The sequence below is a fragment of the Nomascus leucogenys genome, chromosome 19 (assembly GCF_006542625.1).
Source record: "Nomascus leucogenys isolate Asia chromosome 19, Asia_NLE_v1, whole genome shotgun sequence".
In the NCBI taxonomy this organism is placed as follows: domain Eukaryota; kingdom Metazoa; phylum Chordata; class Mammalia; order Primates; family Hylobatidae; genus Nomascus; species Nomascus leucogenys.
Window position 1 is genome coordinate 70,088,245 of NC_044399.1, and position 24,432 is coordinate 70,112,676.

Genomic DNA, 24,432 nt, shown 5'->3' on the forward strand with positions numbered 1-24,432 from the left:
GGCTGCTTTTGTGGTTGGAGAATGGGGCTAAGTCTAGGGGGCTGGGCACCTGGGCTTTTTGGGGGAGAAGAGCCTTGGTTATAGGTATACAGAGAGCCAGGGCACACGCAGCTTGATGCCTGGGTCCCTCCCTGAGTCCTTCCTACTTCCTTCTGATCAGCCACATCCCTTCTCCCCACGAGTCCCCAACAGCAAAACTTCTCAAGTGCCTTGGGTAGGGATGGTAGGGAATAGACTTTAATACGTTAACATGTTTTTACTGCTTTGATCCTAATTTCGACTTGCCCTGTCTCTGGTGCTTTGGCTTAGCAAGACACTCAGACTGTCCCCATGGACGAATTGGCAACCCCACTCCTGCCTGCATTACTCTCTCCCTCCCCTAGAGGTGACACCTTCCTCCGCCTTCTCACCCAGCCCATTTTCACCTCCCCAAGCACTGCCAACCTCACCACTCCAAACTAGCCCTAGGGACCCACCCCCCTTGGTTGGTTTCATGCAATCCAACCCTCAGCTGAAAGCCATTCTAACCAAGCCTTTGTCCCAAGTCCAGTCATTCTCCAGCCTTCTTGTCAACTTTTGAAGTTTTTTATTTTTTATTTTTTTTTGGTTTTTGTTGTTCAAATTTCCCTTTTACAGTAAAACTATTGAGGTGACGGCATACCCCGCCACCATGGCAATATCAACTTCCTGTTCCACAGAAGGAGCGATTAGAAAAATCAGGAAGGAGCTGGGAACTACAGCACCAGAGAGGTGACTTGACCTCTGGTGGACAAAGCAACCATCTTGGCTGGTGATTGAGGTGGCCAACCTGGTGCCCAACAGCAGCTTTGATCTAATAAAACTGAGCTGGGAGGAAATTGAGGCAACACCCAATTGCACACTAGAGGGCAGGAAGAGGTATCAGCTGGTCACTATGGAAACAGTGGCCTTTGCTAAGTACCACTGTCAGCTAGACCAGCCAGTAGGCCACCATTTTGGTCACTAAGAAGGGAACTGTGTTGAGTCTGAAAGGAGTCAGAAATGGAGGATGGAATGAACAAGACAGCCATCTGGGTTACTCTGGAGAACACATGGGTTCTTGGGGTAGTCCTGTTGATTAACAGAGATTATACTGGGATATGGAAAGGAAAGAACAAGACAAATTGGGCCTGCCACAGAACATGGCAGTCATCTTAGTTGTCCTAAAATCAGCACAGAGCACAAGGGGAGGGAGATCTTGGGAAGTGCCACTGAAGACTGGGAAAAGTCCTTCTCGGTCCACCTCTATCCTCTTACAGTCAGTAAGTTCCAGCTTCCTCCTGAAAGGAAGTTCTTCCCGCCCTTCTTCTCCACAGAGTAAGAACCATCCACCTCCCACCCCCTGATTCCCCCAGACTAAGCCACTTGGAGTTCCAGCCAGATCACTTCCTGTTTCAGAAGTGCTACTTCCTGTCCTGGATGAAGGCACTTCCAGTTCCTGCTGCACTGCTTCTGCTACTTCCCAGGCCATTTCTGTCCGGGCCTGGTCACCTCTTGTCTGGAGCAAGTCACTTCCGGTCCCAAGTGGCCCATTCAGCATCAGACCAAGTCCATACATGTCCTGACCGGTTCATATCTTGCTATTGGCCACTGGACAAAACAGGACACTTCTTCTCATGGTAGCTGTCATGACCCCACCACCCCAAATGGCTGGAGTAAGTATGTACAGGCCTGGGCCAGGGCAGAGAAGGGAGCCCTGCTGCCCATGGCCTGAGCTAGGGTGGAGTGTCAGAGCCTTCCCCATAAGGCCCCCATTTTTGGCAGACTGAAGGGAGTGGTTGGTATGAGAGGTCAGAAGGGGGGCTGAAAGCTAAGGGGAGAAATGCTTTGATGCCCCCACCCAGGAGATGGGAGAGCCACAGGATAAGAAGCCAAGAGGGTGAAAGGAGATGTGGGGAGGAGGATGCTAGGGAAGAAGAACAGACCTAGAGATGGAAGAGAGGGAAAGAATAAGAGATAGAGAGAAGAGAAAAACAGTGAGAGGCAGAAAGAAGGCGGTGCCAACCAAAAGGTGGGCTGTTCCCACCCCTAGTTCTGGATGGGTGAGGGGGACAAGGATGCCTGGGTCATGGTCAGAGAGGAGGCTGAGCCTGTGCCCCTCCCCAAAGAAATAGGATCCAGGGACACTGAGACAGAGCGGGGCACCCATGGCCAAATGGGAGGGCAGGAAGTGGAGCAGTGGGAATCCTAAGGAATCCTAAAAGTGGAGACGAGGACAGCAGCCGGGAGGAGTGAAGGGGCTGGGGGGGCACAGGGAGCCGAGGAGATGTTAGAGGTGTCCCTCAAACCAGGAATTAAACTGGAGGAGCACCCCAAGAAGGGCTGGATTCAGGATAGCCACGTGAGAGGAGCCCTCATACCTTGTAGTAGATGTTTGGAGGACTCTGGGGGGGCCCATCCTGCACGATATACACAGGATGCCCATAGTCACCACTCACCTTCTCATAGTGGGGGCAGAAGGGGGGATCTGCAGCCCCGCCGCCCCGCAGAGCTATCCCTAGCTCCCCAGGCTCAGCCTCCCGAGGTCCCATCCCACCTCCACCCCCCAGGCCCAGAGACCCTCCCCTCCCGAAGGAGCCAGGACCAGGGTGGCGACTCTCCGAAGGCTTGGCCCGCCGTCTCCGCCAACACATGGCACCCCCAGCCCCTGCCACGCCCAGCAAGAGCAGCGCCAGCCCCCCTGCTGCCCCAGCCACTGCAGGCATGCTGGGAGGGGGCAGGGGGCCTTCAGCACCCCGGGAGGTTGCATTGCTGGTGGGGTCACCTGGCAGGGAAGGGGTGAAGGAGGAAAGAGGGGGAGGGACTGAAGGAGCCACCTGGGCATCTGGACACCCAACCCTGGGGGTCCCCATGGGCTTCCCTTGTAGGGCCCAGGCCCCTTGGGGACCCCACCTCCCCTCCCCCGCCAAACTCTGCTCAGAATCCAGGTGTCCAGCCCTTCAGCTTCCTGCCACGGAGTCCTCCCCACTTCTCTGACAGCACTGATTGAAGCACTGACTTGGCTAATTAGTTCTAATTGAGTCTTTTCCTCATTTGGCTTCCATTCCCCTCCCACCCTCCCATCCTCTCCTCTCCTCTTTCCTGTGTCACCGCCCCCAAAACTGAAGAGGGAGGGAGGGTGACGGCAGGGCAGCTGGGGTCTGAGAGCAGAGGAAGCTGGGGAGGGCAGGGGCCTAGCCCCTGGTTCCTACCTGGCAGGTTCTCCTTCCCAGGCTCCAGGCTGTGGGCTGCCCCTCGGTCTCTTTCCATGGGCATTTCAGACACAGGTTTTCGGGGGGCAGCCCCTCCTCGGGGACCTGGAGATGACGAAGACCAAGAGAGGGGCTGAGACAACTGCCCCTGACCATGATCATACTGTCCCAACATCCCTTCGCGCCCAGGAGGTGTCCCCCAGCCCCACTCACTTTGTCCCACTCGGAGAAGCACCTTCATGCCTCTGGTTAGGCACACACCTCCCTGCAGGCTCTCCAGGCCCTCCCGGGTCCCATCCGATGTGGCTGGGAGAGAAAAGCCAGAGGAAGAGGTTGGCACTCCAGAATCTAGCCCCGATTCTGGCCCCACGCCCTGGTGTGAACACTGCCTGAGGGCACTGGGATCTCCCTCTTGGCTGCAGGGGTCCCCCTCCCTCTCTGCTTAGTATCAGGAGCAGCCCCCACTCAATCGTGCCCTCTGCCCAGCAGTACCAATGATGTAGTAATCGTGGTGCGAGCGGAACTCGTGGCCCCAGAGATTAGGGCTATACTCCTGGAACTTGATGGTGAAGCGGAGATCCAGGTCTGGGCGATCACAAGTAAGAAGGAGGTTTGGGGCAGGGGGTGCCTCACAGCGCCGGCCCTGGGCACCCCCTACCAGGTACAGCTTGTAGAACTCATAATTAGGAGAGGAGTGAGGGCCAGGAGGCCGGGCCCGGGGGCAGAGCAGGTCTAGCCGGTCCCCGATCTGAGGGTACAGCACATAACCACCCTCTGCCTGGAACCTATGGGGAGGAGGGTAAGGTGGACAAGGAAGAGATGTCAGAGGCCTGGCCCCCAGAGCTTTCCTTCCCTCACCCCACAACCTTCCAGGACAGCAATTCTCTGCTCACGCCTGCCCGCCTTTGTCTGAGTGGAAAGTCTGTTCTTACAAAGCAGGCACCAAGGACTCTGTGTGTTCACACTGGAAGCAGCAGGAAGCCAGGCTCAGAGGTCTCCTGCCCCTTGGTGTGCCCAAATGCACTCTTCAGCCCGCCCTCACCACATGCACACTGCCATCTCCCGCTCCATCACCAGCCCCGTTGCCATGGCAACAGGATGCCAGTTACCAAGGAGCTGGCCTCTCTGGAACCACACAGCCCACCCCTCCCAGGTGATTTCACTATTCCATGGCAGCCAACCATGGGGGCAGAGCCTCCCCTCCTTCAGGCCACCACTGAATTTCAGGGATTTCAGGGCAAAGGGGCGGTTCAGGGAAGGGCTGTGTGGAGGGTGGTCCAGACCAGTGTCCTAAGTTAGCCAGCTAGTAGGACAGAAGGCAAATGCCTGGTTTGGCCATGACCATCAATGGGGCTGATGGGAACCAGGGTCTAGGGACCTGCCGCCTGAGTCATTCTCCCACTCAGAATCCCACACTGGGTCTTAGACTTCCGGGGCAAGTGCTCTATTGCTTTGGAAAGGAAAGGAGTTGACTTTTCTAACCACAACCAACACATTTCACCATCTCCTTGGCCAGTGCACCCAGGCATCCACTGTCCCAGCACAGCCACAACTTGCCAATCCCTGCAGCCCCTTCCTGGACATCAACAGCTGCTGAGACAGGTCTCAGGACTGGGTCCCAGGGTACTGCTACTTGATATCTTCCCAGACTCCCAAATGTCCCACTCCCACCCCACATCCGAAAGAGCCCCCAGGACACCCTAACTCCCTTTTCTCTACCCTGTGAAAACAAGCTTATGTTCTCAAGCTACACACCTGATACTCACATTGCAGCTAGGAGTTGGCAGGTGGGTGACTGAGTACAGAAAAGACATTGAGATTATACCCGAAGAGATCCAGGGAAAAGAGAGGGAAGGATGGCAGGGCAGAGAAGTGTGAGGGAGGCTGGGAAATAAAGAGAGGAACAATAATCCTAGCTCTCCTTTAATGAGCACGTAATGCATTCAAACACCTTAACGCTAATCCTCATAATAGCTGTAAGGATTGAGGATACAAACTCAGAAAGGTTAAGTGACATGCCCAAGGCCACACAACTGAAAGTGGCAGAGCTAGGATTAAGACCAAGGATTTGATGAGCTCCAAAGCCCACCCCCTTCCCATGGCCTCACACAGTCTCCCCAGGAAAGTAGGAATTTTTCAAAACACAGAACTCTTTTACCAGCGGGAAGTGGGATCCTCATGTAGGCAGGGGACCCAGATGGCCTCCCGAAGGTTCTGTCCTACCCAGCGTGGCTTGAAGTTTCATCTGACCCCTGGCTTCTTTTCAGAGCAAAGCAGGCATGCCATGGAACAGAGGGTCTGATGGAAGAGTTTGCAGCAAAGATTGGGGGAGGGGGCAATGGAGTCCTCAGGACTCCAGATGCAAAAGGGAAGGAAGGAGGGTTCAGGGGGCTCCAAGCTTCTTCCAGCAAGATGCCCGAAAGCCAGGAAGGCAGGAATATGTTCTGGCTGGGAAATCGTTCAGCCAACAGTTCACTGACCCTCTGGCTGTGGGGAAGAGTTGAGAGATAGACTGTGAAGAGAGTCAAGGAGCCTTGGGGAAGTTGTCCCCAGAGCCCCCAAACGGAACCCCCTTGCCTCCCATCTCGAATGCCCAGTCCCTCTGGGGGAGGGAGGCACCCTGCCCTGCCTTCCCCTCAGCGACTCGCAGCACCTAATCTGCAGCTCTCTCCTGAGAGCTGACAGTAACCAGGCTCCCTCCAAGCCCAGCCCCCGACGCAGGCCTCCCACAGATCCAAATACCCACCTCACTGCCCTCCCGGCTACCCATGAACTTTCTTCTCCTTGCCCTTTTGGGGTCTCCAAACTCCTGACATCCATAGCACCACCCGCATCCAGCTCTGCGTGGGACCCGGAGTCTGGCTCCCAAGATCACCTGTCTAGTAACCCATCACACATCAGAGCACCAGCACCTTCCGTCCTGCCTCCTCCCTGCCCACAGAAGCCCGCCTCCAAGCCCCCAAAGCTTCCCTACCCACTGCCCTAGGGTCTGGGATCTCCCCAGCCGCAGGCCGCTCACCTCTTATTCGCCGAGTTCCAGTAGACAGGCTCCAGGCTGAGCCCAGACACCAGCCCCAAAACCCCCAGCAGCAGCAGGGCCCCGACTCGCACGCCCCCCGGCCCAGAATGGGGGGGCCCCATGACCCCGCCAAGGCCTGGGGGGCGGGGCACCAACTCCCCCAAAGTCGCTCACCCCCCGGGTTGGCTGCCTTGGCTGCCTGGCTCTTCAGCCCGGACCACCCCGGTAGCCGATGCCCCCAGCGCCCACGCGGACCTGCTTCCTGCTGTGCCCGCGCCCCCGCGGCAGAGCGCTCAGCCCCACCAGAGCCCTTCCAGGGGCCGTCTGCAGGCGCCCTACGCGCCCCCGGCCCACGCGCCAGCACCCCGGGATCTGTGAGCTCGCCTAAGTGGGGGACTGGGGGAGCCGGGGGCCGGGCGGGGGCGGCATGGGGCGCCGGACCAGGGAGCGAGGAAGGGGGCGCCAAGCCGGAGCCCCAGCCTCGCCGGGATTGAGGGCAGCGGGCTAAGGGAGGAAGCCAGTCCCGAGCCCAGGAGGGGGGAGTTAAAAGAGAGGCGGGGAGGGGCAGAGGATGGTGGAGGGAAAAACCGGAGCTGGAGCTCGAGGCGGAGCGGGCGGCAGCATCCCGCGGCCCACGCCCCCCACACCTCCGTCACCTCGCGCACCTCCCGCCCGCCGCCCCGCCTCAGCCCCCGGCGCGGGCTGTCACGCCCCCTTTGTCTCTCCGAGCCGCTAGCTCCGGCTGAGTTCTGCCCGGCTCCCCTCCTGCCCTCCGATCGCCCAAGCTGCTGGAATCTTCCTCTCTCGAATCCAGAAACGCTCTCGCCCTCTCCACCCCGAGGAACCCACCCCTTTCGCTCCCGCAGCCTCCTCCTCCATCCCAAAACAACACCGCTGCTCCCAGCAGGTTTGGAGAGAATAATAATAAGCTTGAAGGCTTGGCACTTTACAAAGTGCGGCGGAGCTGATCGTCACGACTACCTGTGTGAAGTGGGAGGGGCAGAGCTAACGATCCCATTACAGAGATGAGGAAACTGAGGCTCAGGGAGGACCCGTGACTTGCCCAAGGTCACACGGGAAGTCTGGGATAAAGCTAGAAACCAAACCCAGCCTGCGCAACTCCCACTCTTGGGGTCTCTTTTGTCACCGCTCCATGGACCATGTGCTGTTGTTACCTGGGGGTTAGTGAGAAACAAGAGTTTAGGGGATACACTTGGGTCTTTCCTAGATGGCTGGGGGGAGAAGCAGGGCTGGGAGAAGGGGCGTACCTACAACCCCAAACCGGTGCTGCGCAGGAAGGGCTGTTTCCAATTATCCTGGGGGAAGGGAGGAGTTGCCTTTTCGGGTGTAAGAGCCCTGGCTTTCAGCACCTCTGGGCAGGGGTGACATTCCTCTCCCTCTCAAGCCTCCACAGGCCTTTCGTCCCTTCCCTTTGATTGTGAGGTCCAAAATCACATCCCCTGCTGGCGGTATTTCTTCAAAGTCCCCCAATTCTCAGTGTTTGGGAAGGTGTTGGGGGGAGGAGGGAGGAGGAGTCACTGCTTCAAATGACACACTCGTCCCCCCACCCCCAAAGACAGAGCAGACAAATGGAGAAACAAGCCCAGCGACAGCCGCTGAATGAATAAGACCCTCGCCGCACCCCGCATGGAACAGCAATACCAAAGGTGACGACTGTATTTTTCAACACCTTTACTCTTTTATGTGTGTCCTTGACTCTGGCAACTGGGTTGTCTGCCTCCTGGGGAGCCCCGGGGAGGGGAGGGGGGTGCTCCTGCTCCCCTCACAGCTGAGTAATGGTCCCCATACTGCTGGAGAATGGCAAACAGTGTGGAGTGTGGGTGACAGGCGCCCTGTCACTGTCTGCACAGTCTCACACGGTCACACCCAACAGTCTGACCCAGCTCCTGCTCAGCCCCGCTCACCCTGACCCCTGCCGCCCCCACCTTGGGAGTGAGATTTCAAACAGGTTTCCCCCTTCAGTTTACCAAGTTGCCTAGCAACCAACCAGTCAATGGCATGAAGCCCCACCCCCACCCACTTGACTTCACACCAAGCTCAGCCGCCCCATTGGCTCCTGCCTGGTCCCACCTCTCAACCCCTGGTTTCAGGACCAATATGCCATATCCACTGCTGCTGGACCAGGGAGCCCGCCAGTCCCCCTGCCCGGTCCCCACCTCACTCATATGCCCCCCCAAAACAGACACGAAGACTCTAGTATCATAAAAACCTTTTTATATAAGCTCACCCACACCTCCCTCCGTTCCTCCCTGCCCTTTCTCGCCCTGGTGATCATCAGGGATGCTGGAGTCTGGGCCCCCCCCACACCACCAGAGCTGAAGCCGACATTCAAGGTGGACATGGCGCGTAGAGAGCAGGGGAAGGCCCAGCTCCTCTCCTTCGTCCCCACTCTCTGTGGGCTCGGGAAACACACGCTGACCAGAGGCAGTGGCCAGGAGAGGCAGGCTAGGGTGCAGGCTGAGGGAGAGATGAGGAGGGTCTATCAGTGCCTTCAGTGAGGACACTTGCTCCCTCTGGGATTCACCTCCCTCCCCAAGCCCCAACATCTCTGGAATTAAACTGAGGACCTCACGCCATTGGTGCAGTCCTTCTGGGGCAGAAAACTCAACACGGGCTCCGGCTTCCCATCATTGCCAGGACCGCCCGTGTCCCACACAGAGACGGCCCCACTCGTGCTGCCACTCACTAGGAACTGCCCAGTCCTGGGAGAGAGAGGAGAGATTTGCTGGCAGAGGCCTCACCCCTGGGGCAGGAACCCCTCACACCCAGGGGCTGGGACCCTACAGCTGGGCTGTGGCATTCCTAGGCTTATCAGGGCCCTGTGTAGGAAGGAGTCATGGCCACTCACGGGTCCAGATCGAAGTAGATGCGCTGATTGGTGGTCACCTCTCGACCCAGGGACCACAGTGGGTAACCAGGCTGCCGGAGATCCCAGCACAGGAGCTCAGCATCCTGGAGACACAGAACAGGACCTGGAGTCTCCCCCAAAGCCCTGGATGTCCCTGCCTCCCTCGGGGTCTCCAGGCACTCCTTCAGCTTGGGATTTTTTCCCCATCCCCATTCCCCTACACTGCAGACTACATCCCCACTCCTGCCCAGCTGCTTTGGGCTCTCAGGGTGTGACCCCTACCTTGCGGGCTCCTGAGAAGAAGCGGTTGCCATCAGGATGAAAGCAGAGGTGGGTGATGCCCCCTTGGTGCCCTCCCAGCAAGGCGAGAGGGGAGCCATCATCCCAGGCATACAGACCCAGGGAGCGGCCGTAGGAGCCACAGGCATAGAGGGGCTGGGCTGGGCTGAAGGCTATGCAGGAGATGATGCCGCTCTGGCCCTGCTTTTTTGCTAGAGAGGGAAGGAACAAAGTGAGGGAGGGGGCAATGGCTCCTGGCACTAACCAGGCTAAGCAGAGGTCTGTCTCCCATCCCAGCACCAACATGTTTGGACTCAACATCTCCCCCATGCTGTCTGTCACAGGCAGGACAAAGACCTCTGATGCTCCCCACATCTATCCTCCCAAAGGACCTAAATGCCCAAGCCCCACTTCATCCCTCTCAAATTCCAGTTTTTCCTCGGAGAGATGCAAGTTGAAGGCCTACAGGAAAACAGAATCAGCTTTATCAAAAATTTCCTAGAAAGATTTCAGAGACCAAAAGCTCCACAGCTGACAGGGTATGGGTTCGGAAAGGAAGCAGTCCTTTGACCAGCTGGTTGACCTTGGGAAGGTTTCCTACCTGCTCTGAGTCTGTTTGCTCCTCTGCCGACTGGGCTGTACCTGCTCCCGGGGCCGTACAGAGGACGGCATGAAACCCCACAGGTGGCCCCTGGCTCACAAAAGGCCCCTGTGCAGGTGGCAGTGCCCTTCCCTCTCCGCCTCCCTTGGAGGCACAGATGCTTACCAAATGTGGCTCGGACCTCACAGTCTCGGCCAGGCCGGGCCGTGGAGAAAACACGCACAGTCCGGTTGAAGCCACAGAAGAGCTGGGTGCCATCCGGGGAGAAGCAGAGCGAATGGGCTGCCGTCAGCTCATCCTGGGGGAAGGAAAGGGCTGAAAACAGGTCTTGCAAAGCCTCAGCTGCCCTCAAGGAAGGAGAGCCGGGCCAGTACAAGTGCTGGGGCTGAGTGTGGTGGTCCCTACCAGGTGGTTGTAGGCGCGAAAGGAAGCCCGGAGCTCTCCAGTGAATGCATCCCAGATATGAATCGGGTTCTCCCGGCTGCTGCTGGCCACGCTGAGAGAGACATGGACACTGAAACCCTGGTGCTGTCAAAGGAAGGGGAGGAATGGCCGGGCACGGTGGCTCACGCCTGTAATCCCAGCACTTTGGGAGGCCGAGGCAGGTGGATCACTTGAGGTCAGGAGTTCGAGACCAGCCTGGCCAACATGGTGAAACCCTGTCTCTACTAAAAATACAAAAATGAGGCTGGGTGTGGTGGCTCACACCTGTAATCCAAGCACTTTGGGAGGCCAAGGCGGGTGGATCACCTGAGGTCAGTTCAAGACCCGCCTGGCCAATGTGGTGAAACCCCATCTCTATGAAAAATACAAAATTAGCTGGGTGTGGTGGCAGGCGCCTGTAATCCCAGCTACTCAGGAGGCTGAGACAGGAGAATCACTTGAACCTGGGAGGCGGAGGTTGCAGTGAGCCGAGACTGCATCACTGCCCTCCAGCCTGGGTGACAGAGCGAGACTCAATCTATAAAAAAAAAAAAAAAAGGAAGGGGAGGAAGCCAATTGACCAGCCCCTCTGATAAGCATGCCAAGCCTTCCTCCTCTGAAGACCCCTGGCAGCCCTTGACTCTCCCAAGAGGCCCCGCTTGAAACTGGGAGGTGGGGCGGCGAGCGGGGAGGCAAACATTACTTACTAGGAGGTGTCTGGCTGGGCTGAGGACATCAGAGAATACCAGCAGTAATCATAGATGGTATCACCTTCCACCATTCGAAGGACAGGGACCTATACAGAGATGTGGGAATGGCTGAGTCACTCGGAGGGAAAAGGAGTCTAAGGCGCGTGCCTCTAGCAGTGTTGTGGCAGATGGGGTGTATATATGGAGCAGAGACTCTGTCTCGATGTTCAAGGGTGAGCTCAGACTTTAACGTCAAATTTAGCCACCAAAAGCCATATAGATTCATACTTTTTTTATTATTATTTTATGAGACAGAGCATGCACCACCATACCTGGCTAATTTATATATTTATTTATTTATTTTTTGACAGAGTCTCACTCTGTAGTCCAGCTGGCATGCAGCGGCGCAATCTTGGCTCACCGCAACCTCTGCCTCCCAGACTCAAGCAATTCTCTGCCTCAGCCTCCTGAGTAGCTACAATTACAGGCGCCTGCTATCACGCCCAGCTAATTTTTTTGTATTTTTAGTAGAGACGGGGTTTCACCATCTTGGCCAGACTGGTCTTGAACTCCTGACCTTGTGATCCACCCACCTCAGTCTCCCAAGTGCTGGGATTACAGGCATGAGACACCACGCCCAGCCTGCCCGGCTAATTTAAACAATTTTTTTTTTGTAGAAACAGGGGTCTGTGTTGCTCAGGCTGGTCTAAAACTCTTGGCCTCAAGCAATCCAGCCACCTCAGCCTTTCAACGCACTGAGATTACAAGCATGAGCCACCATGCCCGGCCTAGACTTAACAGTAATGGTATCATATCATATACATCCCTCTGTAATAGGAAGCTTTAACCATGGAAACACATTTTGCTCTAATTCATGCATTTTCACTGCTGTATAGTACTCCACTCATGAATATATTCAAACTGATCTACCCTTCTTCTATTTAGAGTCACTGATGTTTTTCTATTTTTTGGGTAGTGTGCTTTAACATTCTGTACACATGTAGAAGGGTTTCTCTACTGTTTCTGCTGAAGAGTAAAATTACTGGTCTCTACGCTATGCACTTTGCAAACTTTGTAAGATACTATAACGTCAATTTCTTTCCCAAAGCACTTATCCCAATGTCCTCTCCCACCAGCAGCGTATAAGAGTCTCTATTCTAGCCTGGGCAACATAGCAAGATCCCAGTTCTACAAAAAATAAAAAATTAGTCAGGCATGTTGGCATACTTATAGTCCCACTATAGGTATTCGGGAGAGTGAGGCAGGAGGACTGCTTGACCCCAGGAGTTTGAGGCTGTAGTGCATCATGTTCGCACCACTGCACTCCAGTCCGGGCGACAGAGCAAGATCCTGTCTCCAAAAAAAAAAAAAAGTATCTATTGCTCTTTATCCTCTTGGTATTGCCAGACTTTACATTTTTCTCAATTTGAAGGTGGTGAAATGGTATTTCATCAGAGCATAAATTTGTATTTCCATCATTACTATAAGAGAAATTAGATATTTCCTCTATGTTTACTAGCCACTTAGGTATACCTTTTCATAAATTCTGCCCATTTTCTTTTTTTTTTTTTGAGACAGAGTCTTTCTCTGTTCCCCAAGCTGGAGTGCAGTGGCACGATCTCGGCTCACTACAACGTCTGCCTCCTGGGTTCAAGCGACTCTCATGCCTCAGCCTTCCAAGTAGCCGGGACTACAGGCATTTGCCACCAAGCCCGGCTAATTTTTATACCTTTTAGTAGAGATGGGGCTTCACCATGTTGGCCAGGCTGGTCTCAAACTCCCAGCCTCAAGTGATCTGCCTACCTCGGCCTCCCAAAGTGGGGATTACAGATGTGACCCACCATGCCTGGCCAGTTGCTGTCTTTTTCTTTTCTTTTTTTCTCTCTTTTTTTTTTTTTTTTTTTGGAGGTAGAGTCTCGCTCTATCCCCCAGGCTGGAGTGCAGTGGCGCGATCTCGGCTCACTACAACCTCCACCTCCCAGGTTCAAGCAATTCTCCTGCCTCAGCCTCCTGAGTAGCTGGGATTACAGGCGCCTGCCACCACACCTGGCTAATTTTTGTATTTTTAGTAGAGACGGGATTTCGCCATGTTGGTCAGGCTGGTCTTGAACTCCTGACCTCCGGTGATCCGCCTGCCTCGGCCTCCCAAAGTGCTGGGATTACAGGCGTTAGCCACCGCACCCAGCCGTCTTTTTCTTACTGATTTGTGAGAGATAAACAGTCTGGACGCTGTCCTTCATCAATTGTCTTCTGGGCCTCAGGCTGATGTCAACCAGCCAGGACTTCAGTGTCCACCTCTATACTCTGAACCCATATATCCAACTGCCTGGTGGACAGTGCCACTTGATCATCCCACAGGTTCCTCAAAGTCAATTTGTCCATAATGGGCCCGGCATCTGCCACCATCAAACCTGCTGTTCCTCCTGGACTCCACATCCAGTGCTCAACCCTGAAATCTGAGCACCAGCCTTGCCTGCTACCACTCTTCACTTCCTTTCCACTCCTGGTCCAACCCAATACCAAATCTTGCCAGTTCCTCCTCCTAACCTTTCATTACCACACTGCTACCCCCGACCCACCTCTCAAGGCTCATCTCTATCTGCTCATTCCCTTAAAAATCTCTGAGTCCCGGTCAGGCGCAGTGGCTCACACCAGTAATCCCAGCACTTTGGGAGGCCAAGGCAGGTGGATCACGAAGTCAGGAGATCACGACCATCCTGGCTGAACACGGTGAAACCCCGTGTCTACTAAAAATATAAAAAATTAGCCGGGCGTGGTGGCGGGTGCCTGTAGTCCCAGCTACTCCGGAGGCTGAGGCAGGAGAATGGCGTGAACCCGGGAGGCGGAGCTTGCAGTGAGCCGAGATAGCGCCACTGCACTCCAGCCTGGGCGACAAAGTGAGACTCCATTACAAAAAAAAAATCTGAGTCCCGCCATTTTAACTCTCAGGTCCCATAAAGTGCCAACTCGCCACACTTTCAACCCACTGGCTTTCACATGTCCTAGGCTCCAAGTCTGGAATATTCTTCCTTCATCTCCCCCAACGACTCCTCCTGGCTGAATCCTAGTCATCCTTCAGGTCTCTTAGATGCTTCTTCCTCTGGTAACCCTTCTCTAACCCCTCCAGCTAAGCAAGGCGCCCCTGTTCCTCTTTCCTATATCCCCGGTGCTCCTCACTCCCCTTCCATCATACCTATCAGAGAAGGAGGGAATCACATCTGCCTCGCTCCTACCACTGCTTCCCCAACACGTGGTGCAGAATCAGCAGGGTCAATAAATAAGGTTTTAATGAGCAAAAGGAGGCAGGAGACTGTTTCAGCAACATAAGGCCCAAAATAACAGGACCTTGAATTAAAGTAGAGGCAGTGGGAGGGACAGATGTGGGTGGATTAGGAAGATTAGGCAGACTTGATGGGATTTGGGAAGTAATTGGATGTGAGGGGTTAGGAAAAGGGAGATTAAAGGATGAGAGAGGCCTTGGCTTCTGGCTTGGATACCTGAGGTCACCAAAATGGCGGGAGAACTGGAGAGCCCCGGAAGGCTGTACAGTGCCAACGTCGTCAGTGGGAGAGAGAATCAGCATAAGCCTCAAGGGAAAAGTTTCACAAAGACGAAAGAGCGATTGTGTGGCTACAGCATTTGGGAATGAGGACACTCCTCCTCCCCACTCTGAGAGATGCAGGGCACAGAGGATGCAAAGTGTCTCCTGGAGAGGGCAAGATGAGGAGTAAAGGCTTCCCGCAAGAGCCATGGGGCAGGGCAAGTACTCAGGAAAGACGCTGGGGAGCTGGAAATGAGACTTGCAGAAAGTTCTGTGAAAAGGTAGAAAAGAAAGGAGAAAACCCGAGAAACTATATTGGGAAGATTCAGTACACGCAAATATATGGAAATACCCAAATACGCCCTTCCCCAATTTTCTGACCTATAGAAATTTTATCTATTTAAGGCCGGGCGCAGTGGCTCACGCCTGTAATCCCACACCTTGAGAGGCCGAGGCGGGCGGATCACGAGGTCAGGAGATCGAGACCATCCTGGCTAACATGGTGAAACCTCGTCTGTACTAAAAATACAAAAAATTAGCATGGCGTGGTGGCAGTGGGCGCCTGTAGTCCCAGCTACTCGGGAGGCTGAGGCAGGAGAATGGCGTGAACCCGAGAGGCGGAGCTTGCAGTGAGCCGAGATGGCGCCACTGCACTCCAGCCTGGGCAACAGAGCAAGACTCCGTCTCAAAAAAAAAAACAAAAACAACAACAACAAAAACAACAACAAAAAAAAGAAATGTTATCTATTTCAAATGCTAAACTTGTAGACACTAAAAATGAAAATACCTAATGAGAGAGGTTGCGATAGAACTGGTACACTAGCGGGCCGGGCGCAGTGGCTCACGCTTGTAATCCCAGCACTTTGGGAGGCCGAGGCGGGCGGATCACGAGGTCAGGAGATCGAGACCACGGTGAAACCCCGTCTCTACTAAAAATACAAAAAAAATTAGCCGGGCGTGGTGGCAGCCACCTGTAGTCCCAGCTACTCGGAGAGGCTGAGGCAGGAGAATGGCGTGAACCCGGGAGGCGGAGCTTGCAGTGAGCCGAGATTGCGCCACTGCACTCCAGCCTGGGCGACAGAGCGAGACTCCGTCTCAAAAAAAAAAAAAAAAAAAAAAGAACTGGTACACTAGCAGGGAAAAACAAAACCCAAAAAGCTTTTGGTTGTTTGTTTTGAGACAGAGTCTCACTCTGTCACCCAGGCTAGAGTACAATGGTGCGATCAAAGGTCATGGCAGCCTCAACCTCGCAGGCTTAAGCGATCCTCCCACCTCAGCCTCCCAAGTAGCTGGGACCACAGGCCCAACTTTTTTGATAGAGACAGGATCTGGCTGTGTTACCAAGGCTGGTCTCAAACTCCTGGGCTCAAGCGTTCCTCCCACCTTGGTCTCCCAAAGTGCTGAGATTATAGGCATAAGCCACCACACCAGCCACAAAAATCTTTTGAAAACAAACTGACTGGCCAGGAGCGGTGGCTCATGCCTGTAATCCCAGCACTTTAGGAGGTGGAAGTGGGTGGATCACTTGAGGTCGGGAGTTTGAGAACAGCCTGGCCAACATGGTGAAACCCCATCTGTACTAAAAATACAAAAATTAGCCGGGTGTGGTGGTGCATGCCTGTAATCCCAGCTACTCAGGAAGCTGAGGCAGGAGAATCACTTGAACCGGGAAACAGGTTGCAGTGAGGCAAGATCACACCACTGTACTCCATCCTGGGCCACAGAGCGAGACTGTCAAAAAAAAAGAAGAAAAGAAAAGAAAAGAAAGAAAGAAGAAAGAATAAAGAAAAGAAAAGAAAAGAAAAGAAAAGAAAAGAAAGAAAAAACAAACTGACTACCTGTATTACAAGATATATTAAAAAAAAGTTAATATTATCTGATCTAGGATATTTCTTATTCATAAAATTTCTCCTAAGGCTAGGTGTGGTGGCTCACACCTGTAATCCCAGCACTTTGGGAGGCAGAGGTGGGTGGATAACTTGAGGTCAGGAGTAGAGACCAGCCTGGCCAACATGGTGAAACCCCGTCTCTACTAAAAATACAAAAATCAGCCAGGCATGGTGGCGGGCGCCTGTAATCCCAGCTACTCAGGAGGCTGAGGAAGGAGAATCACTTGAACCCGGGAGGCAGAGGTTTCAGTGAGCCAAGATCATGCCACTGCACTCCAGCCTGGATGATGGAGCAAGACTGTCTCAAAAAAAAAAAAAAAATTCTCTTGACAAAAGAACCTCCCTCAAAATACATGAAGACAATTTGTTCACTGAAGAATAATTTATGTTATAATAATCCCGGAAACAACGTAAATGTCCAAAACAGGAGAAGAGGTAAGAAAATTACGGTAAGCACTCAATGCAATATCACACACCATTAGACATCATAACAGTGAAGACTAGACTACCACAAAAAACATTCAGGATATGATTGTTAAAAGGAAAAAGGGAATGTATAAAACCATGTACTACATGATTACAACCGCATAAAAGCTTTCAGTACTTGGACAGAGCTTAGAAAGAAATGTAGAAAAATTCAGAAGGCTAAATTCTGCAGTGGCACGTAATGACGATTTTTTCTCTTTTTAACATTCCCATTTCTCTTAAACAAGTTTTTGCAATACTCAAAACTGCCCCTCCACCCCCCCTCACATTTCCAGAGTCTCTTCTAACTATCCCTGCCTTGAAACAACCTCTCACCTCCTGAACTCTTTTAACATGGCTGCACCAGCTGCACCACCACCCCCTGGCCCTGAGGAACCAGGGTTCAGGGCTTAGATCATCTTATAGTTTTTACAGAGAACTCAAATGTCTGCAGCCTCCAGCCTTAAAGAGCTGCATGTCAGGTGAGTGTTCAGGACCAGCCTTGGAACTGAGTACCTTTCTTCTTTTAACAAGCCAACAAGACTCAGCCCTGCCGCAGATCACTTGAGGACAGGAGTCTGAGAACAGCCTGGGCAATATGGAGAAACCTGTCTCTACTAAAAATACAAAAATTAGTCAGGCATGGTGGCGCACGCCTGTAGTCCCAGCTACTTGGGAGGCTGAGGCACGAGAATCACTTGAACCTGGGAGGCAGAGGTTGCAGTGAGCTGAGATTGTGCCACTGCCCACTGCACTCCAGCCTAAGCAAGAGTGAGACCCTGTCTCAAAAAAACAAACAAACAAAAAAAGACTCACCCCTGCCCCATCCTCCTATTAACCTCAAGCACTAGAGAAGTCCTGGTCTTCTGGGTCATCTGGCATCACCACCACCTATATACTGAGATGGCTTTAATGCTCATGGCCAGCTGTCCCCAGTACACACCTCAAGGACAAGAGGTGGCTGGGTGTCATTATGCCCCCGGCTGTCAAACCCCAGCTCCTCTGCAGTTCTTGTTATCAGACTAGTTTCCTCTGTTTTATCACCCTCCCTCATCCACTAAGACTTTACCACCTGGTTCACCATCTCACTGCCCACAAACAGTCCTGTTATCATTCTTGTTTTTTTGTGGGGTTTCTTTTTTTTTGTTTTTGAGATGGAGTTTTGCTCTGTCACCCAGGCTGGAGTGCAGTGGTGCGATCACTGCAACCTCCGCCTCCCAGGTTCAAGCAATTCTCCTGCCTCAGCCTCCCAAGTAGCTGGGACTACAGGCAATCACGGCCATGCCTGGCTAACTTTGTATTTTTTTTAGTAGAGACGGGGTTTCACCATGTTTGCCAGGCTGGTCTCGAACTCCTGACCTTAGGTGATCCACCCTCCTCGGCCCCCCAAAATGTCGGGATTACAAGCGTGAGCCACCAGGCCTGACCCTGCTCTGCTATTTCTACCATGACAATTTATTCAGCTTCATCAAAAACATATTTACAGTCCAGTTCCTTACCCACTTTAGATTCTAGTCCACCATGGCACGCACACTCTTGAAGACACTCTCAAGATACCCTTGTCTTTCTCTCCTGGTAAACCTCAACCAGACCATCCTCCTATTCTTGGTTTGCACGCAACTGATACCAGTGACAACTAGTGTTTACTGAACACTTACTATATGCTAGGTGCTGTTTTAAGTGCTTTTTTAAAATTTTATTATTTTTTTTTTGAGACTAAGTCTTGCTCTGTTGCCCAGGCTGGAGTGCAGTGGCGTGGTCAGCTCACTGCAACCTCCGCCTCCTGGATTCAATCAATTCTCCTGTCTCAAACCTCCCAAGTGGCTGGGATTACAGGTACCCACCACTAAGCCCGGCTAATTTTTGTATTTTTAGTAAAGACAAGTTTTCACTATGTTGGCCAGGTCGGTCTTGAACTCCTGACCTCAGGCGATCCACCTGCCTCGGCCTCCCAAAGTGCTGGGATTACAGGCCTGAGCCACCGTGCCCGGCCTTAAGTGCTTTAATTCTCACAACTCTGTAAGGCAGGTGCTATTATAATCATCCCCATTTTACAAACAGAGAAACCATAGTCATTTAACTTGCCAGGAAAGATGCACAGTCACACTAACTGGTCTCATTTCAAATTAATGGCAACAGACCTCTAGTGGGCACCGAGCAAAGAGCAACACAACTGCCACATGCCTCGGTGGGTCTCATTTTTTGAAACTCCATCTCAAAAAAAAAGAAAGAGTGCTGATGGAGGAAGAGAAGGCCCAGCAGAGCCTTGAGTGCCTGAGTGCTCCAGCGCAGGGAGGTGGAGACAGTGACTCATGCTGCTGAGAGATGGAGTGAGGCGAATTTAGAGAATGACCCAAGAGCGGCCGGGCGCGGTGGCTCACACCTGTAATCCCAGCACTTTGGGAGGCCAAGGCGGGAGGATCACGAGGTCAAGAGATCGAGACCACGGTGAAACCCCGTCTCTACTAAAAATACAAAAAAATTAGCCAGGAGTGGTGGCGGGCGCCTGTAGTCCCAGCTACTGGGGAGAGGCTGAGGCAGGAGAACGGCATGAACCCGGGAGGCGGAGCTTGCAGTAACCCGAGATCGCGCCACTGCACTCCAGCCTGGGTGACAGAGAGAGACACTTCAGCCTGGGTGACAGAGCGAGACTCCGTCCCAAAATAAAAAAAAAAAAGGGAGAATAACCCAAGAGGACATTAGTGACCTTGACAAGAGCACTTTCAGGGTTTCAGGGAAGTGATGGAGGCAGAACCTGATTAGGATGGGTGGGAGAAAAGTATAGCCAATCTTTTTTTTTTTTTTTTTTTTTTTTTTTTCGAGACAGAGTCTTGCACTGTTGCCTGGACTGTAGTACAGTGGTGCAATCCTGGCTCACTGCAACCTCCGTCTCCTTGGTTCAAGTAATTCTCCTGCCTCAGCCTCCAGAGCAGCTGGGATTACAGGCGCCCACCACCAGGCCCAGCTAATTTTTTTAGTAAAGACGGGATTTCATCATGTTGGCCAGGCTGGTCTCAAACTCCTGACCTCAGGTGATCCACCTGCCTCAGCCTCCCAAAGTGCTGGGATTACAGGCGTCAGCCACCGCGCCCGGCCCCAACTAATTTTTGTACTTTTAGTAGAGACAGGGTTTTACCATGTTGGCCAGGCTAGTCTCAAACTCTTCACCTCAGGTGATCCACCCATCTCAGCCTCCCAAAGTGTTGGGATTACAGGCGTGAGCCACCATGCCTGGCCCCAGATTTCACTCTTGCCCACCCATAAACCATTCACTCTCCTGTTTTAAAACTCTCTTGGCAGGGCACGGTGGCTCACACCTGTAATCCCAGCACTTTGGGAGGCCAAGGTGGGCAGATCACAAGGTCAGGAGTTCCAGACCAGCCTGGCCAATATGGTGAAACCCCATCTCTACTAAAAAAACAAAAAAAAAAAAATTAGCCGGATGTGGTGGCACATGCCTGTAATCCCAGCTACTCGGAAGGTTGAGGCAGGAGAATCGCTTGAACCTGGGAGACGGAGGTTGCCGTGAGCTGAGATGGTGCCACTGCACTCCAGCCTGGGCAACAGAGCAAGACTCTGTCTCAAAAAAAAAAAAAAAAAAACTCTCCCATGGCCTGGCATGGTGGCTCACGCCTGTAATCCTAGCACTTTGGAAGGCCGAGGTGGGTGGATCACCTGAGGTCAGGAGTTTGAGACCAGCCAGGCCAACGAGGCAAAACCCGTCTCTACTAAAAATACAAAAATTAAGCCAGGCGCAGTGGCTCATGCCTGTAATCCCAGCACTTTGGGAGGCCGAGACCGGCGGATCAAATGTCAGGAGTACAAGACCATCCTGGCCAATATGGTAAAACCCCGTCTCTATTTAAAAAAATACAAACATTAGCTGGGCGTGGTGGCAGGCGCCTGTAATCTCAGCTACTTGGGAGGCTGAGGCAGGAGAATCGCTTGAATCCAGGAGGCAGAGGTTGCAGTGAGTCGAGATCACGCCACTGCACTCCAGCTTGGGTGACAGAGCGAGACTCATCTCAAAAAAAAAAAAAAAAAAAAAAAACCTCTCTCATGACTTCCCAAATAAACTCCAAATGCCTTACCCATAAGACCCAACACAACGTGGCTGCTCTTCTCTGTCCTCACCCCTCTGTCCCCCTCACTTGCCTCAGTCTGGCTATACCAGCATTCTGGGTTTTTTGTTTTGTGTTTGTTTTGGGATGGAGTCTCACTCTGTCGCCCAGGCTGGAGTGCAATGGCATGATCTCAGCTCACTGCAACCTCCATCTCCTGGGTTCAAATGATTCTCCTGCTTCAGCCTCTCAAGTAGCTGGGATTACAGGCACCCACCATCACACCCAGCTAATTTTTGTATTTTTGTAGAGATGAGGTTTTGCCATGTTGGCCAGGCTGGTCTCAAACTCCTGACCTCAGGTGATCTGCCCACTTCAGCCTCCCAAAGTGCTGGGATTACAGGCGTGAGCCACTGAGCCCAGTCTGTTTTGTTGTTTTTTGACATGTAGTCTCACTCTGTCGCCCAGGCTGGAGTGCAGTGGTACAATCTTGTCAGACTGCAGCCTCCACCTCCCGAGTTTAAGAGATTCTCCTGCCTCAGCCACACGAGTAGCTGGGATTCCAGGCGTGTGCCACCACATGTGGCTAATTTTTATATTTTTAGTAGAGATGGGGTTTGCCATATTGGCCAGGCTGGTCTCGAACTCCTGGCCTCAAGTGATCTGCACGCCTCGGCCTCCCGAGTAGCTGGGATTACAGGTGTGAGCCACCGTGCAGGGCCTTTCTGGTCTTTTAACACACAAAGCTATTTCCCAGTTCTGGGTGTTTATAATATCATTGCCAGTTCCTGGAAAGCTCTTTCCAGAAGCCTTCACATGACTGATCCCTCATCCTCCTTCAGGTCTTAGCTCAAATGCCTCCTTTTCAGAGAGCTCCTTCCTGAACATTTTATGCAATATGCTTTCCTCTAGTTAGTCTCTCTTCATTCTGTGTATTTCCTTCAGAGCATTTATTATCATCTTGGTCCTGATGTTTGCTGGTTTACATGTGTGTTGTCAATCTCCCACACAGAAAACAAACCAGCCCTTCATCTGTCTTGTCCACCACTTTATCCCAGCACAGTGACTAACATATATCAGCAGTTAATCAATAAATATCTATAGGCCAGGCATGGTGACTCACACCTGTAATCCCTGCACTTTGGGAGGCCGAGGTGGGCAGATCATCTGAGGTCAGGAATTTGGTATCAGCCTGCCCAACATGGCAAAACCCTGTCTCTACTAAAACTATAAAAATTAGTCGAGTGTGATGGTGTGCGCCTGTAGTACCAGCTACTTGTAGGGCTGAGGCAGGAGAATCGCTTGAACCCGGGAGGCGGAGGTTGCAGTGAGCCGAGATCACACCACGGCGCTCCAGCCTGGGTGACAGAGCAAGACCTTGTTTCAAAAAAATAATAAATATAAATATATATATACTGCCACAAGAAATTCGCTACTTTTTAGCGAAAAACACAGATTCCTAATTAAAGAAAGGGGAAACGTCTCCCTAAATAACTTCAGAATTCGGGGCGGAAAACGCTACATGTGGAAACTCATCTTGAAAATCAGTCTCGTTTGTGAACAGGAAACACCTGGACTACACTTTCTCCATCTCCATGAAGGACTTAAATGTGCAGCATTGATGAAGAGACAGCCCCAGTCCTTACCATTTCTGCATATTCCACCTGCTCCCCTTCATGGTACAGCTCTGGGGGCAGGTTATAAATTCGCAAGATGTTATCAGCACTATTGGTCAAGATGCAGGAACCGTCAGGAGCCCTAGAAACAGGAGAGAGTTAGAAAGCTGGCCAGACCTATGCTTTTCAAGTGTAGGGCTAGGGCTGAGCCTACCTCTGGGGTAGGTAAGCCCCCCTGAATCCTTGAGGGAAGTAGAAGACACAAACTGCTAGATAAAATGGAAACTCAGTCTAAAAGGGCTACGTGCCCCTTCTCCCAGCTCTGGGGCATCTCTCTCCTAGATAACTGGACTGTTTTACAGTGAAAATCTCGGGGGTGGTCAGCTCCCTGCCCCGTTGTTATCCTTACCACTTACAGCCTTTCAAGAAGTTCTCAGGTTGGGTGCTGAACTCTGACCAGGAACCACTGAGAAATCGAGGCAGCTGGGAGAAGCTGTAGTTCCAAGCGCTGAAAGGAAGATTGGGGACAACAAACCTGGGTCGCCAAGCAAAGGGGGCAGGGGCCTGGAGAAGTGGGTCTCAGGACCAGAGGGCAGGTCGACCTCACACGTCATCTCCCCAGACTCCACACTCCACTGCCATCACCACTTACGTGTCTCCCTCATCCTCTGCAGCGGGTTCCCCAGAGGTATCTTCCATGGCTTCTCCAGACCCCAACTCTGGCCCGTTCGCTTCTTCTTCAGAAAGGCTCCCGTTTGCTTCTTCTGCAGGAAGGCTCGTATTTTCGGAAAGTTCTTGCTCCTCGATTCGAGGACTCAGCTCACTAGGAGAACCAAACTCTGTTCCCAGGGGAGTGGAGAGAGAAACTGGATCCCCCTCCCCTAGCTCCTGGGACACAGCTGAGCCAGCCACAGGATCTGGGGACAACCGGGGCGGATCCTCCCTTTCGGGAGGCGGTGGCATCAGTTCAGAGTCTGCATTTTTATCCATCGGGGAAGCGTGGAGAGAAGGATGGGCTGGAGCTGGGTCCTGGTCTGAAGGACAGCCGTCCGGAGCTAACGGTTGAGTCTCCAAAGTCTTCATACTGCAGAGGAAGCACAGCGGACATTAGCCTCAGCCAGGATGGCTTCGAAGTTCTCAGGGATCCGACGCAGAGCTAAAGAAACCCACCTGTGCTTCCTTCCTCTTCTGGGAGTAGGCAGAAAACTCCCGGGAGGAGAGGCGAATAGCGGACGCCAATTCTTTTGAAAGCACTGCGTTCCCTAGCACCGCGGGTCGCTACGGACCTCTTGCTGTCGCGGGATTTGGGCCCACCTTCCGATTGGGCCGCCGCGTCCCGGATCAGATTTCGCGGGCGACCCACAGAACCCGCGGAGCCGGGACGTGAAAGGTTAGAAGGCTTCCCGTTCCCATCAAGCCCTAGGGCTGCTGGGAGTTGTAGTCTGAATGCTTCTATCTTGGCGAGAAGCGCCTACACTCCCCCTACCGAGTCCCGCGGTAATTCTTAAAGCACCTGCACCGCCCCCCCGCCGCCTGCAGAGGGCGCAGCAGGTCTTGCACCTCTTTTGCATTTCATTCTCCAGGCTTCAGACCTGTCTCCCTTCATTCAAAAAATATTTATTACCGAGCTCTTACTTCCTACCCAGCACTAATATAGGCACTGAGGAATACAACAATGAATAAGATAGTAGAAAAATTCTATATCCTCATAAGGCTTACGTTTCCATGTACTGAAAGCAATGAACAAATAAATCTTTTCAGTGATAAGGGT

At 52.9% G+C, this 24,432-nt stretch overlaps 2 protein-coding genes across 3 annotated transcripts; both read right to left on the bottom strand.

Moving 5' to 3' along the window:
• Nucleotides 1-569: 569 nt before the first annotated feature.
• EFNB3 (ephrin B3) lies at nucleotides 570-6,853 on the bottom strand. Its single transcript, XM_030800482.1, has 5 exons — nucleotides 6,229-6,853; nucleotides 3,702-3,994; nucleotides 3,423-3,515; nucleotides 3,210-3,314; nucleotides 570-2,782 (listed from the first exon to the last, which is right to left on the bottom strand). The coding sequence occupies exons 1-5, from the start codon at nucleotides 6,348-6,350 to the stop codon at nucleotides 2,373-2,375; spliced, it is 1,023 nt and encodes a 340-aa protein (XP_030656342.1). The 5' UTR covers nucleotides 6,351-6,853; the 3' UTR covers nucleotides 570-2,372.
• Nucleotides 6,854-8,446: 1,593 nt separating this feature from the next.
• Nucleotides 8,447-24,206, bottom strand: WRAP53 (WD repeat containing antisense to TP53). Of its 2 annotated transcripts, XM_030800483.1 has the most exons (11): nucleotides 23,832-24,205; nucleotides 23,314-23,745; nucleotides 23,071-23,169; nucleotides 22,692-22,803; nucleotides 11,108-11,196; nucleotides 10,383-10,473; nucleotides 10,143-10,275; nucleotides 9,380-9,588; nucleotides 9,098-9,201; nucleotides 8,817-8,951; nucleotides 8,447-8,706 (listed from the first exon to the last, which is right to left on the bottom strand). In XM_030800483.1, the coding sequence occupies exons 2-11, from the start codon at nucleotides 23,742-23,744 to the stop codon at nucleotides 8,463-8,465; spliced, it is 1,647 nt and encodes a 548-aa protein (XP_030656343.1). In that variant the 5' UTR covers nucleotide 23,745; nucleotides 23,832-24,205; the 3' UTR covers nucleotides 8,447-8,462. The 2 variants fall into 2 exon arrangements, with proteins under 2 accessions (XP_030656343.1, XP_030656344.1); XM_030800484.1 differs by lacking the exon at nucleotides 8,817-8,951 and having other exon boundaries at nucleotides 8,454-8,706; nucleotides 23,832-24,206.
• Nucleotides 24,207-24,432: the final 226 nt, after the last annotated feature.